Below are 16,756 nucleotides of genomic sequence, written 5' to 3' on the forward strand. Positions count from 1 at the left end.
TGCTGTTCTCTTTGGGTCACCTTTCTGTTCCCTTCAGACAAAGAGAGGTGTGAATGTGCTGTGTTTGGGTCCAGTGTGAGCTCACAGGTATCTGATGGGGGAGACCATCACATTACACATCATCATTCACTTGTGAATGTGTTTTCATTCACCCATCCATCTGTTTTCTGCTCTCTCACAACCTTTCTCTATACCTATCTGCTGGCTTGCCCTGGACTGGATGAGATCTGCACCAACACAGACGGCTCCTTCAGCTGTGACTGTGCTGAGGGGCTCACCCGAAAAACAATATCTGCGTTCAAAAGCAAAGGCCGAGTAAGTGTTCACACACACCTGGCATTGTCATTCCAACGGAGCAGTAAAGCTTAATTTATACCTATGTCGCCGGTTAACCCTCGTGCTGCCTTCGGGTCACATGACCCAAAGGTTCACAACGAACCATCGTTGTGTTTACCCAATTTCACCCAATACAAAAACAAATAAAAATAATTTTCTTTTAACCATTGCAATGTGGGGGGTCTGAGACAGCCCGACAGTTAAAAGAAAATGCTTCACTTTGTTTTTGTATGAGGTAAATTTGTCGCAATACGACAGTGGGTCACAATGACTGATGGGTCAGAATGACCCGAAGATAACACAAGGGTTAAGTGACGGTTAAGTGTCGACCATGACGTCATTTCTGTCGGCGACCATTTCAAAAGTGTCTGCGACCTAAGTATAAATTGGGCTTAAGTGGGTATACAAGTCTTCACCGGACAAAACTCTGAACTATTGTTTAACAGTTAGTTCCGACCAAGTATTTTGATTGGACAAGAGGAATTCCATGATATTTGTCGATAACATCACCGTGACTGTCACTCCGCTTACATGACCGTTGTCAAGCTGACAACTCGCTTGTAGAACTCCTGTAAGTGCAGTATCACGCTTGTGGTCATGTGTTATTGCTGAATAACAGCACGCTATGATTCGATCTTAGAAGCCTGCAGGAAGTGACGAAAATAATCAAGCTTTGTGTGATGCCGCTAACAGTTCTGAGCCATTTCATAAAGAAACAATACATTACATTTACATTTATGCATTTAGCAGACGCTTTTATCCAAAGCGACTTCCAAGAGAGAGCTTTACAAAAGAGCATCGGTCCCTGATCATAACAACGAGATAGCCCCAAACATTGCGAGCAGCCAAAACATGAAACATACATGGTGGAAAACCAAATAAGTGCCAAAGGGAAGAACCATAAGAGCATGTAGTTAAACAAGTTACAATTGAACAACATGAAACTCCCCACAAGAGTGCAAGAATGTACCTGTAGGAAAAACAATCAACAGTAAAATATTTCACAGCGAGTACAAGAATTTGAAACCGTTACAACTAACCGACAAGAGCAACAAGTCTCTCAATACGGGTCATTGTGATCCTGGAGCAAACTAACATCAGGTCCAGCCAAGCATTCCTAAGTGCCGTTGTACTCCAGGAACAAGTGCGTCTTGAGCCTTTTCTTGAAGGTGGGGAGACAGTCAGTGTCCCTGATGGAGGTGGGGAGTTGATTCCACCATTGTGGGGCCAGACAGGAGAAGAGCTTGTGTTGGGACCGGGCGCTCTTGAGCGGTGGGACCACCAGACAGTTGTTAGAAGATCACCGTGGGTGGGGGTGTAAGGCTGGAGGAGAGACTTGATGTAGTCGGGTGCAGTCCCGTTCACCGCTCGGAAGGTCAGTACCAGAGTCTTGAATCTGATACGGGCCGTGATGGGAAGCCAGTGGAGGGAGATGAGGAGCGGGGTAACATGGGAGCGTCTGGGTAGATTGAAGACCAGACGGGACGCCGCGTTATGAATCCTCTGGAGAGGGCGGGTTGCGCATGATGGGAGACCGGCGAGCAGCGAGTTGCAGTAGTCCAACTTTGAGAGGACAAGTGCTTGGACTAGCAGCTGGGTGGAATGCTCAGACAGGTATCTCCTTATCTTCCGGATGTTGTAGAGGGTGAATCTACACGACCGGGAGACCGCAGCAATGTGGGCTGTGAGGGAGACCTCGTCATCCATGGTCACCCCAAGGTTCCTGGCAGAGGATGAAGGGGTCACCGTCGCCGATCCCAGGGTGATTGAGAGATCGTGGGACATCATCGGTCATCCAGGCGGAGATGTCTGTGAGGCAGGCCTCGATCCTAGCTGACATCCCCGGATCAGTCGGGGGGAACGACAGGTACAGCTGCGTGTTGTCAGCATAGCAGTGGTAGGAGAAGCCATGGGAGGTGATTGGTCCAAGCGAGGTGGTGTAGAGGGAGAAGAGGGGACCATGGATGGAGCCCTGTGGGACACCAGTGGAGAGCTGGCGGGGGCCTGACACTTTGCCTCCCGAAGAGACCTGGTAGGATCTTCCCGACAGGTAGGATTAGATCCACTGAAATGCAGTGCCAGTGATGCCCATCTCAGAAAGTCTGGCCAGCAGGATTTAATGGTTAACTGTATCAAACACTGCAGAAAGGTCCAGCAGAATGATGACGGATGACCTCAAAGCCACTCTAGCAGACTGGAGGTTAGTGGTGACTGACAGGAGGGCAGTTTCATTCATACCCATTGTCAACCTGGTAGTACCATGAACTTCGCATACCCAAGATGAGGTGTAGAAACAAACCCGTTTTATGTATAGATTACGCCAATTTAACTGAACAGGGAAGCATCTTGACATGAAAACGCAATAGCTTATAGATTTATACAGTATCTCTGAAACCCAATAATCCTCTAGAAAGTCACTTCAGAGCGCTGCTTCCTTTGTGAGGGGCAGACAAACGCAAGCAATTTTGGTCTAGAGTGAAAGTCTTACCAACGGACTTGTGAATAAGTATATTAGAGTACACAAATCCATTGGGCAGAACTGCATGTCAAACTAGAGAGAGTACAATTTCTGGGGAAATTGTAGGGTGTGCTTGCTTGCGTCGGTTGGACAGGGGTCCGTTTTTTAATTACATTTTTACAACTGATATTTCTGTATTTTATATAAAAATGCATACTTATTATTTATAAAGATTACATAGATTTAAAAGCATTTTTTTTTGCTGCTCATTTACAACTGAAAATACGAGTGAAGTGTAGAATGAAATGGATGTCTTCTCATTTCCCCTGCAAGAGGCAGCCTCATCGTTGAATCAAAACGAATAAATTTGGCAGACCGGTGTACAAATTGACCTAATCTCTATGACTTAAACGTTCTTTTAAGTTTTTCCCTTCTCGTGATATTTTCATGCATTTAGCCTACTCATTGCATTCATTCATTAATAAAGAACCCCCTTTGAAGATTATTCTACAACGTTACCCGGCAGTAGAAGATGGAATCGCGATTCAAACAGTACCATCTGCTAACTGAAAATATGCCCCCCAAAACGTAAATAAGCTTGACATTTATTTAGTGGAAAATCGCTCATTCATAAAAAGCTCACTGGTAGCGATCATTGTCAGTAACAACGCAAAATGCGATATAGCCCTGTGTGGAGAAGCTGCCCCGGTAAATTGTACTACTACGGTACAGTAGTACTACAGACTAGACTACTGCTGTGTTCGTCTTGGTAGCGATTGCGTTGGTTGAATCGGATTAAACGTTCAGTTGTACGGTTTAGGCTGAAATTATTTTCATGAACAGATTGACAAAGTTTAGGCTGTAGCAATGAAGTTCAGGTTAGTAGTTAGATAGACTTTTGATTTAAGTAAGGGGAGTGCCGAACATGTTCTGTCGCCGTTTGACTTCCTAAACAGCTGTGTGTCTTGCGTAGGCTACAGCGTTGCAGTGATACACTGGATTGAAACCACAGGTAATGATAATTTCACCCACAAATCGTTTACTTGTAATCTAATGTCATAATAAATCCTACAACGAAAATGTATATGTGAGGAATGTTTATTTTAACGATTGAAAACAGATACATCATAGACCACTGTAGTATGTGTTGGCCGGGCAACACAGGCTAATGTCATGATGCTAATATTTCAGTGAAATAGTAGACTACTGTTTCCGAAAGTAGATGTACTTCCTTAATAATATCATCTTATATTGTACATTACACATCACAATTGTGTGTCATATCACAAAGTAAAGAGTAAATAGTTATCACCCTGGCCTCTTTGCTTGTGGCGTTCCTGCAGCTGCCTTGCAGTAAAGCTATAGTTAGCCTAGCTATCCCCCAAGTTAACAGATGCGAAACGAATGTTCTGCCAAAGGTAGTCACGCGTGTTTTCGTGACGTTAGTGACGTAGTGACGTTAGTAACGTCAGTGACTGAGGCTAGCAAATTAGCCACCGTTAGCTTCACTTTTCGACACAAAAACGTAACTTAAGCCCAAACCATGCAACGGAACGTAAATTCCAATAGAAGCAACGCAATCGCTACCAAGACGAACCTTTTGACAACGCCGTTGTGTATGTAGGCCAAATATTGACTGAGTTTTAGGGGGGCGAAAATAAACAATAAATAATATATATGTGAGAGAACAAAGGTTGTGCTCTCGCCGAAGGCTTGAGCACACCCAAATATATATGTGAGAGAACAAAGGTTGTGCTCTCGCCGAAGGCTTGAGCACACCCAAATATATATGTGAGAGAACAAAGGTTGTGCTCTCGCTGAAGGCTTGAGCACACCCAATAACCAACTCGGTAAAGTTTCAAGCATTTAAATCAAACAAGTTAATGATCACAAACCATGCCATACAGAAATTCATGTTCACAGCAACAAATTCCAACCCAGTCAGTTTAAAGTTAAGAATTCTTTATTATAAAAGTGCAGAAGTGACATTACACAACTACTCAAAAGAATTGTTAAGAGTCACTTGCTACGAGTCCTCAGCAGGTGGAGGAGGGAGGGCACCCCTACTGGCAGAACCAAACCCAGGAATCCTCCTCTGGTCCTCGACACCAGCAGTGGTGGAAGACTTGGGGGTCCCTGCTGGAGCCTGTGTAACATTCAACTGAAGGGAAGCATCGTCCCGGAACATGATGTTGTACACTGGAGGGACCATCTGCTTAACCCTCTTTGGCTTGCGTTTGTAGTGGGCGGAGTTAACACAGGGAGGCCTCTGGGGATGAGTGGGTCCAGCTATGTTGGCAGGAGTCAGAGACCAGGGGTACTGAGGGGACCTTGGAAAAGAGTGGTAAGGAAGCCCTGGCGTAGCTCTTGTAGTGGCAGTTGCTGGGAGCGGTCTGGGTAATAGAGGGAAGCCCGGGAACCAGGGGTATGGAGGCAGCTCTGCCGAGTCAGAATTGGAAAGGCTTGCAGTGGTTGGGAACGGTCTGGGGAAACCTGGCAGCCCTGGATACGGGGGGGACCCAGGGGAACCTGGATGGCCTGGCAACTGAGGGAACCCGGGGGAACCTGGCAGCCCTGGATACTGGGGGGACCCTGGCTGCCCTGGATACTGAGGGGACTCAGGGAAACCTGGCAGCCCTGGTAACTGAGGGGAGCTGGGGGAACCTGGCTGGCCTGGGAACCCGGGGGAACCTGGCAACTGAGGGAACCCGGGGGAACCTGGCAGCCCTGGATACTGAGGGGACTCAGGGAAACCTGGCAGCCCTGGTAACTGAGGGGAGCTGGGGGAACCTGGCTGGCCTGGGAACCCGGGGGAACCTGGCTGGCCTGGTAACTGAGGGAACCCGGGGGAACCTGGCAGCCCTGGATACTGGGGGGACCCTGGCTGCCCTGGATACTGAGGGGACTCAGGGAAACCTGGCAGCCCTGGTAACTGAGGGGAGCTGGGGGAACCTGGCTGGCCTGGGAACCCGGGGGAACCTGGCAACTGAGGGAACCCGGGGGAACCTGGCAACTGAGGGAACCCGGGGGAACCTGGCAGCCCTGGATACTGAGGGGACTCAGGGAAACCTGGCAGCCCTGGTAACTGAGGGGAGCTGGGGGAACCTGGCTGGCCTGGGAACCCGGGGGAACCTGGCTGGCCTGGTAACTGAGGGAACCCGGGGGAACCTGGCAGCCCTGGATACTGCGGGGACCCTGGCTGCCCTGGATACTGAGGGGACTCAGGGAAACCTGGCAGCCCTGGTAACTGAGGGGAGCTGGGGGAACCTGGCTGGCCTGGGAACCCGGGGGAACCTGGCAACTGAGGGAACCCGGGGGAACCTGGCAGCCCTGGATACTGAGGGGACTCAGGGAAAACTGGCAGCCCTGGTAACTGAGGGGAGCTGGGGGAACCTGGCTGGCCTGGGAACCCGGGGGAACCTGGCTGGCCTGGTAACTGAGGGAACCCGGGGGAACCTGGCAGCCCTGGATACTGAGGGGACTCAGGGAAACCTGGCAGCCCTGGATACTGAGGGGACTCAGGGAAACCTGGCAGCCCTGGTAACTGAGGGGAGCTGGGGGAACCTGGCTGGCCTGGGAACCCGGGGGAACCTGGCTGGCCTGGTAACTGAGGGAACCCGGGGGAACCTGACAGCCCTGGATACTGGGGGGACCCTGGCTGCCCTGGATACTGGGGGGAGCCTGGGGAACCTGCCAACCCTGGTAACTGAGTGGAGCCTGGGAACTGAGGGTATCCTGGCAGCCCTGGATACTGGGGGGACCCGGGGGAACCTGGCTGGCCTGGTAACTGAGGGGACTCAGCGAAACCTGGCTGCCCTGGATACTGAGGGGACCCTGGCTGCCCTGGATACTGAGGGGACCCTGGCAGCCCTGGATACTGGGGGGACCCGGGGGAACCTGGCTGGCCTGGGAACTGAGGGGACTCAGGGGAACCTGGCAGCCCTGGAAATTGAGAGCCTGGGGAACCTGGCAGCCCTGGAAATTGAGAGCCTGGGGAACCTGGCAGTCCTGGAAACTGAGGGGAGCCCGGAAGCTGAGGGGACTCAGGGGAACCTGGCAGGCCTGGGAACCGAGGGGACTCAGGGGAACCTGGCAGGCCTGGGAACTGAGGGGACCCTGGCTGCCCTGGATACTGAGGGGACTCAGGGAAACCTGGCAGCCCTGGTAACTGAGGGGAGCTGGGGGAACCTGGCTGGCCTGGGAACCCAGGGGAACCTGGCTGGCCTGGTAACTGAGGGAACCCGGGGGAACCTGGCAGCTCTGGATACTGGGGGGACCCTGGCTGCCCTGGATACTGAGGGTACTCAGGGAAACCTGGCAGGCCTGGGAACTGAGGGGACTCAGGGGAACCTGGCAGCCCTGGATACTGGGGGGACCCTGGCTGCCCTGGATACTGGGGGGAGCCTGGGGAACCTGCCAACCCTGGTAACTGAGGTGAGCCTGGAAACTGGGGGGACCCGGGGGAACCTGGCTGTCCTGGTAACTGAGGGGACCCGGGGGAACCTGTTAGCCCTGGTAACTGAGGTGAGGCCGGAAGCTGAGGGGACTGAGGGGAACCTGGCTGTCCTGGATACTCGAGGGACCCTGGAAGCTGAGGGGACTGAGGGGAACCTGGCTGCCCTGGATACTGAGGGGAACCTGGCTGCCCTGGATACTGAGGGTACTCAGGGGAACCTGGCAGGCCTGGGAACTGAGGGAACCCTGGCAGACCTGGAAATTGAGGAGAGCCTGGGGAACCTGGCAGTGCTGGATACTGGGGGGACCCTGGAAACTGGGGGGACCCGGGGGAACCTGGCTGGCCTGGGAACTGGGGGGACCCAGGGGAACCTGGAAACTGAGGGGTCCCGGGGGAACCCGGCAGCCCTGGATACTGGGGGGAACCTGGCAGCTCTGGTAACTGAGGTGAGCCTGGGAACTGAGGGGACCCTGGGGAACCTGGCAGACCTGGATATTGGGGGGACCCTGGGGAACCTGGCAGCCCTGGAAATTGAGGAGAGCCTGGGGAACCTGGCAGTCCTGGAAACTGAAGGGAGCCCGGAAACTGGGGGGACCCTGTGGAACCTGGCTGCCCTGGATACTCGAGGGACCCTGGAAGCTGAGGGGACTGAGGGGAACCTGGCTGCCCTGGATACTGAGGTGAACCTGGCTGCCCTGGATACTGAGGGTACTCAGGGGAACCTGGCAGGCCTGGGAACTGAGGGGAACCTGGCAGACCTGGAAATTGAGGAGAGCCTGGGGAACCTGGCAGTCCTGGAAACTGAGGGGAGCCCGGAAACTGGGGGGACCCTGTGGAACCTGGCTGCCCTGGATACTGGGGGGACCCTAGAAACTGGGGGGACCCGGGGGAACCTGGCTGGCCTGGTAACTGAGGGAACCCTGGCAGCCCTGGATACTGAGGGGACTCATGGGAACCTGGCAGCCCTGGATACTGGGGGGAGCCTGGAACCTGAGGGGACTCAGGGGAACCTGGCAGTCCTGGTAACTGTGGGAACCCAGGGGAACCTGGAAACTGAGGGGTCCCGGGGGAACCCGGCAGCCCTGGGAACTGGGGGGAACCTGGCAGCCCTGGTAACTGAGGTGAGCCTGGAAACTGGGGGGAGCCGGGGTAACCTGGCAGCCCTGGATACTGAGGGGACCCTGGCTGCCCTGGATACTGGGGGGACCCTGGAAACTGGGGGGACCCGGGGGAACCTGGCTGGCCTGGATACTGGGGGGACCCGGGGGAGCCCGGCAGCCCTGGATACTGGGGGGACCCGGGGGAGCCCGGCAGCCCTGGATACTGGGGGGACCCGGGGGAGCCCGGCAGCCCTGGATACTGGGGGGACCCCGGCAGCCCTGGATACTGGGGGGACCCGGGGGACCCCGGCAGCCCTGGATACTGGGGGGACCCGGGGGAGCCCGGCAGCCCTGGATACTGGGGGGACCCGGGGGAGCCCGGCAGCCCTGGATACTGGGGGGACCCGGGGGAGCCCAGCAGCCCTGGAAACTGAGGGTAAGGAAGATTGTCTGGTGTCAGGGGATCAGTTGTTGCCGGAGCAGCAGGTGGAGATGGGCAGGATACTGCAAACTGTTGGCCATTCATCAGCAGGACAAGAACATGCACCTGATCCTGTAAACACAAAAGCATTAGTGGAAGACCCAAATATACACCATACACATATTTGTGATCAGAAGTTGGCACTAAACCTCCATCTTGACGCAGGGTTCTTTGTAAGGAGCCCTGATCATCAATCTGCTAGAATGTGATGCCACAGAAAATCCACAAAGTTGTCTGGATGACAGCAGGGGCTCCCATACGTTAGAGACTAAACGAGAAAGAGTTAACCATCAGGTCACTTGGCAAACGGTTGTTGAAACACAGTAGACAAACTCGGATTGGCTTGTTTCAAAACGAGAGCAACTGCTGAAATGTACCTTTTACAGAGAGTGCATCTGCTGCAATGTTACCCATATTCAACACCATGCCGTTTCTGAGGCAGGAGACTGAAGGGCGAGGAGGTGCAAGAGGACAAGACATTGTCATGGATTCCCCCCACAGCTTTAAATGCAGTACATGATCTCCACCCTGTTGGAAGAGTAAACCACTTGGCTCAAATGCAACCAAATAAAAAGAGGGGCGTCTCTAGTCTGCCATTGCTTCATTATGAATTACCCGTTGAGTAACATGGCAGCCTTGGTATGGAGCTACAAAAAGCACATCTCTGCGTGACCTTCTCACAGAGAATCCACACTGAGAAGGCATCCGAGTCACGGGAATGAGAGTCCCGTCACCTGCAGAAAGCAGATCCTCAGATCAAACTACTCGCCGTTTTCACGGGAAATCCACAGAAATGCATCATTGATCTCACCATTGTCAACCAGAAAATGAGGAGTCTTCCCTCCCTTCACCCGCAAGGTCATAGCATCATCAGCGCACTGCACCGAAGGTCCCATGCGTTTTAGTTTAGCATTCATCAACAGGTGCCGAGCTAAAACAGTAGGGAGGAAGTTACTATACTGGAGGAACCGCTAAACACGCGTTGGCCAACTTGAGGGATGTCGTGTATACTCACAAGCCATGCCTGTTGTTTGGTTAGACTCCCGACCGTCTGAATCAAAGGCAAGAGAGCCGTTTCCAGTTACGACGCCAGTCGGAGATCTGGGCTCATTTGCGTCACGAAGGAAGTCTCTTCTAAATTTGGTTTCGAATTCCGTCGGATCGGTCTCTTCATTTGTTAACCTAAATGTGCTCCCATCTCTAATACTTCCATAGGAAACTGCTACAAAACAGGCCAAAGTCCTCAGTACCAAGAAGCAAAACTGAGAATTACACCACACCATGTTGAACAACCTCTCAACGCGGCCCTACCCAACATAACGCAAATACACATTCTACACAGCTTTAAGGTGCTCGCTCAAATTGGACGACCAATCAAATTTGTAAATTTGAGGTGGGCAAGACTTCATTCAAACGCACCTGAAGTGCAATTGGATCACTGTCATGAAGTGACTTTCTCAGTGGTTGTTCAGAGTAGAGGGGTTGGTTCACTTTGATGCTCCCAATTGGCAATGTGTTTCAGTCAATTTAGTGCTGATGAGCTCATGCCAATCTGACTCGGAAATCATATAAATATTACTTTCCAATTATTTTTATTACATCCATTTAGTTATGTCTGTTTTTGAACTTACAGTTTGCTTCTGAAATATTATTAATATGTTATGAAATATATTAATAATTGATTTGAATAATGTCAAGTAATTACCATCCAGACTATGAGAGAGAATTGAAAAGCTGGATCTGTAGCTGGTTTGTCAGCTTTCTTATTTATTTTTTTACAGTCATTCTCCTGAGAGACAGCTGGGACTCCGCCCGACACGTTGGATCTGGGTGGGTCCTCATCTGGGGGCTCCAAGTCAGGGGAGGGGGATGGCTTCTGGTCCCCACCTGCACCCTCAGGAGGTTCTGGTGTCTCCTCCGTAGCATTAAAATGGTGAGGCGTTGTCGTTTCAGAGGCAGTCTAGCGCCTGCCTGTAAAACCACATGTACAATAAAATATGCAGAATGTTTTAAGATATATTGTTGGCCTTTATTAGACAGTTGAGAAAGGAAATGTAGGGGGGGTGACATGCAGAAATGACCGGCGCTGGATTCGAACTGAGGCCGCTGCATCAAGGTCTCAGCTAATGAGCTACGGTGGCACCCACAATAAAATGTCCATTCTTAAAACGTTAACATATTTACAACAAAGACTATCGGTTTTAGTAGCTTGTTCATAAGAATCTATAAGGTTTGAGGAAAAGGCAAGGCTACATTTTAAAGTCTGCACTGCAATCGTGGCAAATGTTTTGTTAGATTATTCTCAAAACCAGAGTAAGGCGCCGACAGAACTGTGGTTTCAGCGTGGCTGCTGAAGGATAGAAAGTGTCAGCCTGGGCTATACAGTAGCACTCTGAAACCCAATAATCCTCTAGAAAGTCACTTCAGAGCGCTGCTTCCTTTGTGAGGGGCAGACAAACGCAAGCACTTTTGGTCTAGAGTGAAAGTCTTACCAACGGACTTGTGAATAAGTATATTAGAGTACACAAATCCATTGGGCAGAACTGCATGTCAAATAACCAACTCGGTAAAGTTTCAAGCATTTAAATCAAACAAGTTAATGATCAAACCATGCCATACAGAAATTCATGTTCACAGCAACAAATTCCAACCCAGTCAGTTTAAAGTTAAGAATTCTTTATTATAAAAGTGCAGAAGTGACATTACACAACTACTCAAAAGAATTGTTAAGAGTCACTTGCTACGAGTCCTCAGCAGGTGGAGGAGGGAGGGCACCCCTACTGGCAGAACCAAACCCAGGAATCCTCCTCTGGTCCTCGACACCAGCAGTGGTGGAAGACTTGGGGGTCCCTGCTGGAGCCTGTGTAACATTCAACTGAAGGGAAGCATCGTCCCGGAACATAATGTTGTACACTGGAGGGACCATCTGCTTAACCCTCTTTGGCTTGCGTTTGTAGTGGGCGGAGTTAACACAGGGAGGCCTCTGGGGATGAGTGGGTCCAGCTATGTTGGCAGGAGTCAGAGACCAGGGGTACTGAGGGGACCTTGGAAAAGAGTGGTAAGGAAGCCCTGGCGTAGCTCTTGTAGTGGCAGTTGCTGGGAGCGGTCTGGGTAATAGAGGGAAGCCCGGGAACCAGGGGTATGGAGGCAGCTCTGCCGAGTCAGAATTGGAAAGGCTTGCAGTGGTTGGGAACGGTCTGGGGAAACCTGGCAGCCCTGGATACGGGGGGGACCCTGGAAACTGAGGGGAGTCTGGAAACTGGGGGGACCCAGGGGAACCTGGATGGCCTGGCAACTGAGGGAACCCGGGGGAACCTGGCAGCCCTGGATACTGGGGGGACCCTGGCTGCCCTGGATACTGAGGGGACTCAGGGAAACCTGGCAGCCCTGGTAACTGAGGGGAGCTGGGGGAACCTGGCTGGCCTGGGAACCCGGGGGAACCTGGCAACTGAGGGAACCCGGGGGAACCTGGCAGCCCTGGATACTGAGGGGACTCAGGGAAACCTGGCAGCCCTGGTAACTGAGGGTAGCTGGGGGAACCTGGCTGGCCTGGGAACCCGGGGGAACCTGGCTGGCCTGGTAACTGAGGGAACCCGGGGGAACCTGGCAGCCCTGGTAACTGAGGGGAGCTGGGGGAACCTGGCTGGCCTGGGAACCCGGGGGAACCTGGCAACTGAGGGAACCCGGGGGAACCTGGCAGCCCTGGATACTGAGGGGACTCAGGGAAACCTGGCAGCCCTGGTAACTGAGGGGAGCTGGGGGAACCTGGCTGGCCTGGGAACCCGGGGGAACCTGGCTGGCCTGGTAACTGAGGGAACCCGGGGGAACCTGGCAGCCCTGGATACTGCGGGGACCCTGGCTGCCCTGGATACTGAGGGGACTCAGGGAAACCTGGCAGCCCTGGTAACTGAGGGGAGCTGGGGGAACCTGGCTGGCCTGGGAACCCGGGGGAACCTGGCAACTGAGGGAACCCGGGGGAACCTGGCAGCCCTGGATACTGAGGGGACTCAGGGAAACCTGGCAGCCCTGGTAACTGAGGGGAGCTGGGGGAACCTGGCTGGCCTGGGAACCCGGGGGAACCTGGCTGGCCTGGTAACTGAGGGAACCCGGGGGAACCTGGCAGCCCTGGATACTGAGGGTACTCAGGGAAACCTGGCAGCCCTGGTAACTGAGGGGAGCTGGGGGAACCTGGCTGGCCTGGGAACCCGGGGGAACCTGGCTGGCCTGGTAACTGAGGGAACCCGGGGGAACCTGGCAGCCCTGGATACTGGGGGGACCCTGGCTGCCCTGGATACTGGGGGGAGCCTGGGGAACCTGCCAACCCTGGTAACTGAGTGGAGCCTGGGAACTGAGGGTATCCTGGCAGCCCTGGATACTGGGGGGACCCGGGGGAACCTGGCTGGCCTGGTAACTGAGGGGACTCAGCGAAACCTGGCTGCCCTGGATACTGAGGGGACCCTGGCTGCCCTGGATACTGAGGGGACCCTGGCAGCCCTGGATACTGGGGGGACCCGGGGGAACCTGGCTGGCCTGGGAACTGAGGGGACTCAGGGGAACCTGGCTGGCCTGGGAACTGAGGGGACTCAGGGGAACCTGGCTGGCCTGGATACTGGGGTGACCCTGGGGAACCTGGCAGCCCTGGAAATTGAGAGCCTGGGGAACCTGGCAGCCCTGGAAATTGAGAGCCTGGGGAACCTGGCAGTCCTGGAAACTGAGGGGAGCCCGGAAGCTGAGGGGACTCAGGGGAACCTGGCAGGCCTGGGAACCGAGGGGACTCAGGGGAACCTGGCAGGCCTGGGAACTGAGGGGACCCTGGCTGCCCTGGATACTGAGGGGACTCAGGGAAACCTGGCAGCCCTGGTAACTGAGGGGAGCTGGGGGAACCTGGCTGGCCTGGGAACCCGGGGGAACCTGGCAACTGAGGGAACCCGGGGGAACCTGGCAGCCCTGGATACTGAGGGGACTCAGGGAAACCTGGCAGCCCTGGTAACTGAGGGGAGCTGGGGGAACCTGGCTGGCCTGGGAACCCGGGGGAACCTGGCTGGCCTGGTAACTGAGGGAACCCGGGGGAACCTGGCAGCCCTGGATACTGCGGGGACCCTGGCTGCCCTGGATACTGAGGGGACTCAGGGAAACCTGGCAGCCCTGGTAACTGAGGGGAGCTGGGGGAACCTGGCTGGCCTGGGAACCCGGGGGAACCTGGCAACTGAGGGAACCCGGGGGAACCTGGCAGCCCTGGATACTGAGGGGACTCAGGGAAACCTGGCAGCCCTGGTAACTGAGGGGAGCTGGGGGAACCTGGCTGGCCTGGGAACCCGGGGGAACCTGGCTGGCCTGGTAACTGAGGGAACCCGGGGGAACCTGGCAGCCCTGGATACTGAGGGGACTCAGGGAAACCTGGCAGCCCTGGTAACTGAGGGGAGCTGGGGGAACCTGGCTGGCCTGGGAACCCGGGGGAACCTGGCTGGCCTGGTAACTGAGGGAACCCGGGGGAACCTGGCAGCCCTGGATACTGGGGGGACCCTGGCTGCCCTGGATACTGGGGGGAGCCTGGGGAACCTGCCAACCCTGGTAACTGAGTGGAGCCTGGGAACTGAGGGTATCCTGGCAGCCCTGGATACTGGGGGGACCCGGGGGAACCTGGCTGGCCTGGTAACTGAGGGGACTCAGCGAAACCTGGCTGCCCTGGATACTGAGGGGACCCTGGCTGCCCTGGATACTGAGGGGACCCTGGCTGCCCTGGATACTGAGGGGACCCTGGCAGCCCTGGATACTGGGGGGACCCGGGGGAACCTGGCTGGCCTGGGAACTGAGGGGACTCAGGGGAACCTGGCTGGCCTGGGAACTGAGGGGACTCAGGGGAACCTGGCTGGCCTGGATACTGGGGTGACCCTGGGGAACCTGGCATCCCTGGAAACTGAGAAGAGCCTGGGGAACCTGGCAGCCCTGGAAATTGAGAGCCTGGGGAACCTGGCAGCCCTGGAAATTGAGAGCCTGGGGAACCTGGCAGTCCTGGAAACTGAGGGGAGCCCGGAAGCTGAGGGGACTCAGGGGAACCTGGCAGGCCTGGGAACCGAGGGGACTCAGGGGAACCTGGCAGGCCTGGGAACTGAGGGGACCCTGGCTGCCCTGGATACTGAGGGGACTCAGGGAAACCTGGCAGCCCTGGTAACTGAGGGGAGCTGGGGGAACCTGGCTGGCCTGGGAACCCAGGGGAACCTGGCTGGCCTGGTAACTGAGGGAACCCGGGGGAACCTGGCAGCCCTGGATACTGGGGGGACCCTGGCTGCCCTGGATACTGAGGGTACTCAGGGAAACCTGGCAGGCCTGGGAACTGAGGGGACTCAGGGGAACCTGGCAGCCCTGGATACTGGGGGGACCCTGGCTGCCCTGGATACTGGGGGGAGCCTGGGGAACCTGCCAACCCTGGTAACTGAGGTGAGCCTGGAAACTGGGGGGACCCGGGGGAACCTGGCTGCCCTGGTAACTGAGGTGAGGCCGGAAGCTGAGGGGACTGAGGGGAAACTGGCTGCCCTGGATACTCGAGGGACCCTGGAAGCTGAGGGGACTGAGGGGAACCTGGCTGCCCTGGATACTGAGGGGAACCTGGCTGCCCTGGATACTGAGGGTACTCAGGGGAACCTGGCAGGCCTGGGAACTGAGGGAACCCTGGCAGACCTGGAAATTGAGGAGAGCCTGGGGAACCTGGCAGTGCTGGATACTGGGGGGACCCTGGAAACTGGGGGGACCCGGGGGAACCTGGCTGGCCTGGGAACTGGGGGGACCCAGGGGAACCTGGAAACTGAGGGGTCCCGGGGGAACCCGGCAGCCCTGGATACTGGGGGGAACCTGGCAGCTCTGGTAACTGAGGTGAGCCTGGGAACTGAGGGGACCCTGAGGAACCTGGCAGACCTGGATATTGGGGGGACCCTGGGGAACCTGGCAGCCCTGGAAATTGAGGAGAGCCTGGGGAACCTGGCAGTCCTGGAAACTGAGGGGAGCCCGGAAACTGGGGGGACCCTGTGGAACCTGGCTGCCCTGGATACTCGAGGGACCCTGGAAGCTGAGGGGACTGAGGGGAACCTGGCTGCCCTGGATACTGAGGGTACTCAGGGGAACCTGGCAGGCCTGGGAACTGAGGGGACCCTGGCAGCCCTGGGAACTGGGGGGAACCTGGCAGCCCTGGGAACTGAGGTGAGCCTGGAAACTGGGGGGAGCCGGGGTAACCTGGCAGCCCTGGATACTGAGGGGACCCTGGCTGCCCTGGATACTGGGGGGACCCTGGAAACTGGGGGGACCCGGGGGAACCTGGCTGGCCTGGATACTGGGGGGACCCGGGGGAGCCCGGCACCCCTGGATACTGGGGGGACCCGGGGGAGCCCGGCAGCCCTGGATACTGGGGGGACCCGGGGGAGCCCGGCAGCCCTGGATACTGGGGGGACCCCGGCAGCCCTGGATACTGGGGGGACCCGGGGGAGCCCGGCAGCCCTGGAAACTGAGGGTAAGGAAGATTGTCTGGTGTCAGGGGATCAGTTGTTGCCGGAGCAGCAGGTGGAGATGGGCAGGATACTGCAAACTGTTGGCCATTCATCAGCAGGACAAGAACATGCACCTGATCCTGTAAACACAAAAGCATTAGTGGAAGACCCAAATATACACCATACACATATTTGTGATCAGAAGTTGGCACTAAACCTCCATCTTGACGCAGGGTTCTTTGTAAGGAGCCCTGATCATCAATCTGCTAGAATGTGATGCCACAGAAAATCCACAAAGTTGTCTGGATGACAGCAGGGGCTCCCATACGTTAGAGACTAAACGAGAAAGAGTTAACCATCAGGTCACTTGGCAAACGGTTGTTGAAACACAGTAGACAAACTCGGATTGGCTTGTTTCAAAACGAGAGCAACTGCTGAAATGTACCT

At 55.3% G+C, this 16,756-nt stretch overlaps 2 protein-coding genes and 1 pseudogene across 2 annotated transcripts; 1 reads left to right on the forward strand and 2 right to left on the reverse strand.

The window, feature by feature from the left end:
* Window positions 1-6,150: 6,150 nt before the first annotated feature.
* On the forward strand, window positions 6,151-7,821 carry LOC134038364 (cuticle collagen 2C-like; annotated as a pseudogene).
* Window positions 7,822-8,250: 429 nt separating this feature from the next.
* Window positions 8,251-10,137, reverse strand: LOC134038380 (uncharacterized). Its single transcript, XM_062483771.1, has 7 exons — window positions 9,847-10,137; window positions 9,643-9,762; window positions 9,447-9,565; window positions 9,209-9,359; window positions 8,981-9,099; window positions 8,719-8,903; window positions 8,251-8,359 (listed from the first exon to the last, which is right to left on the reverse strand). Exons 1-7 carry the CDS (start codon window positions 10,112-10,114, stop codon window positions 8,251-8,253), a joined length of 1,071 nt encoding a protein of 356 aa, XP_062339755.1. The 5' UTR covers window positions 10,115-10,137.
* Window positions 10,138-11,797: 1,660 nt separating this feature from the next.
* Window positions 11,798-16,185, reverse strand: LOC134038396 (circumsporozoite protein-like; the record flags this gene model as incomplete). Its single annotated transcript, XM_062483772.1, has 4 exons — window positions 11,798-11,938; window positions 14,131-14,181; window positions 15,591-15,606; window positions 16,040-16,185. Coding segments are annotated over 4 exons (354 nt in total), but the record flags the coding sequence as incomplete, so codon positions are not given.
* Window positions 16,186-16,756: the final 571 nt, after the last annotated feature.

Source organism: Osmerus eperlanus, chromosome 2 (assembly GCF_963692335.1).
Source record: "Osmerus eperlanus chromosome 2, fOsmEpe2.1, whole genome shotgun sequence".
Classification (NCBI taxonomy): domain Eukaryota; kingdom Metazoa; phylum Chordata; class Actinopteri; order Osmeriformes; family Osmeridae; genus Osmerus; species Osmerus eperlanus.

What these genes read in the sequence shown, in the direction of transcription:
- LOC134038380 (XM_062483771.1), bottom strand. Translation starts at nt 10,114, where the DNA reads ATGGTGTGGTGTAATTCTCAGTTTTGCTTCTTGGTACTGAGGACTTTG. An exon ending in AGATGCACTCTCTGTAAAAG is followed by an intron (nt 9,100 to 9,208) that starts GTACATTTCAGC and finishes TTTCTCGTTTAG; the next exon opens with TCTCTAACGTATGGGAGCCC. An exon ending in GGGCTGCCGGGCTCCCCCGG is followed by an intron (nt 8,360 to 8,718) that starts GTCCCCCCAGTA and finishes CTCAGTTACCAG; the next exon opens with GGCTGCCAGGTTCCCCCCAG.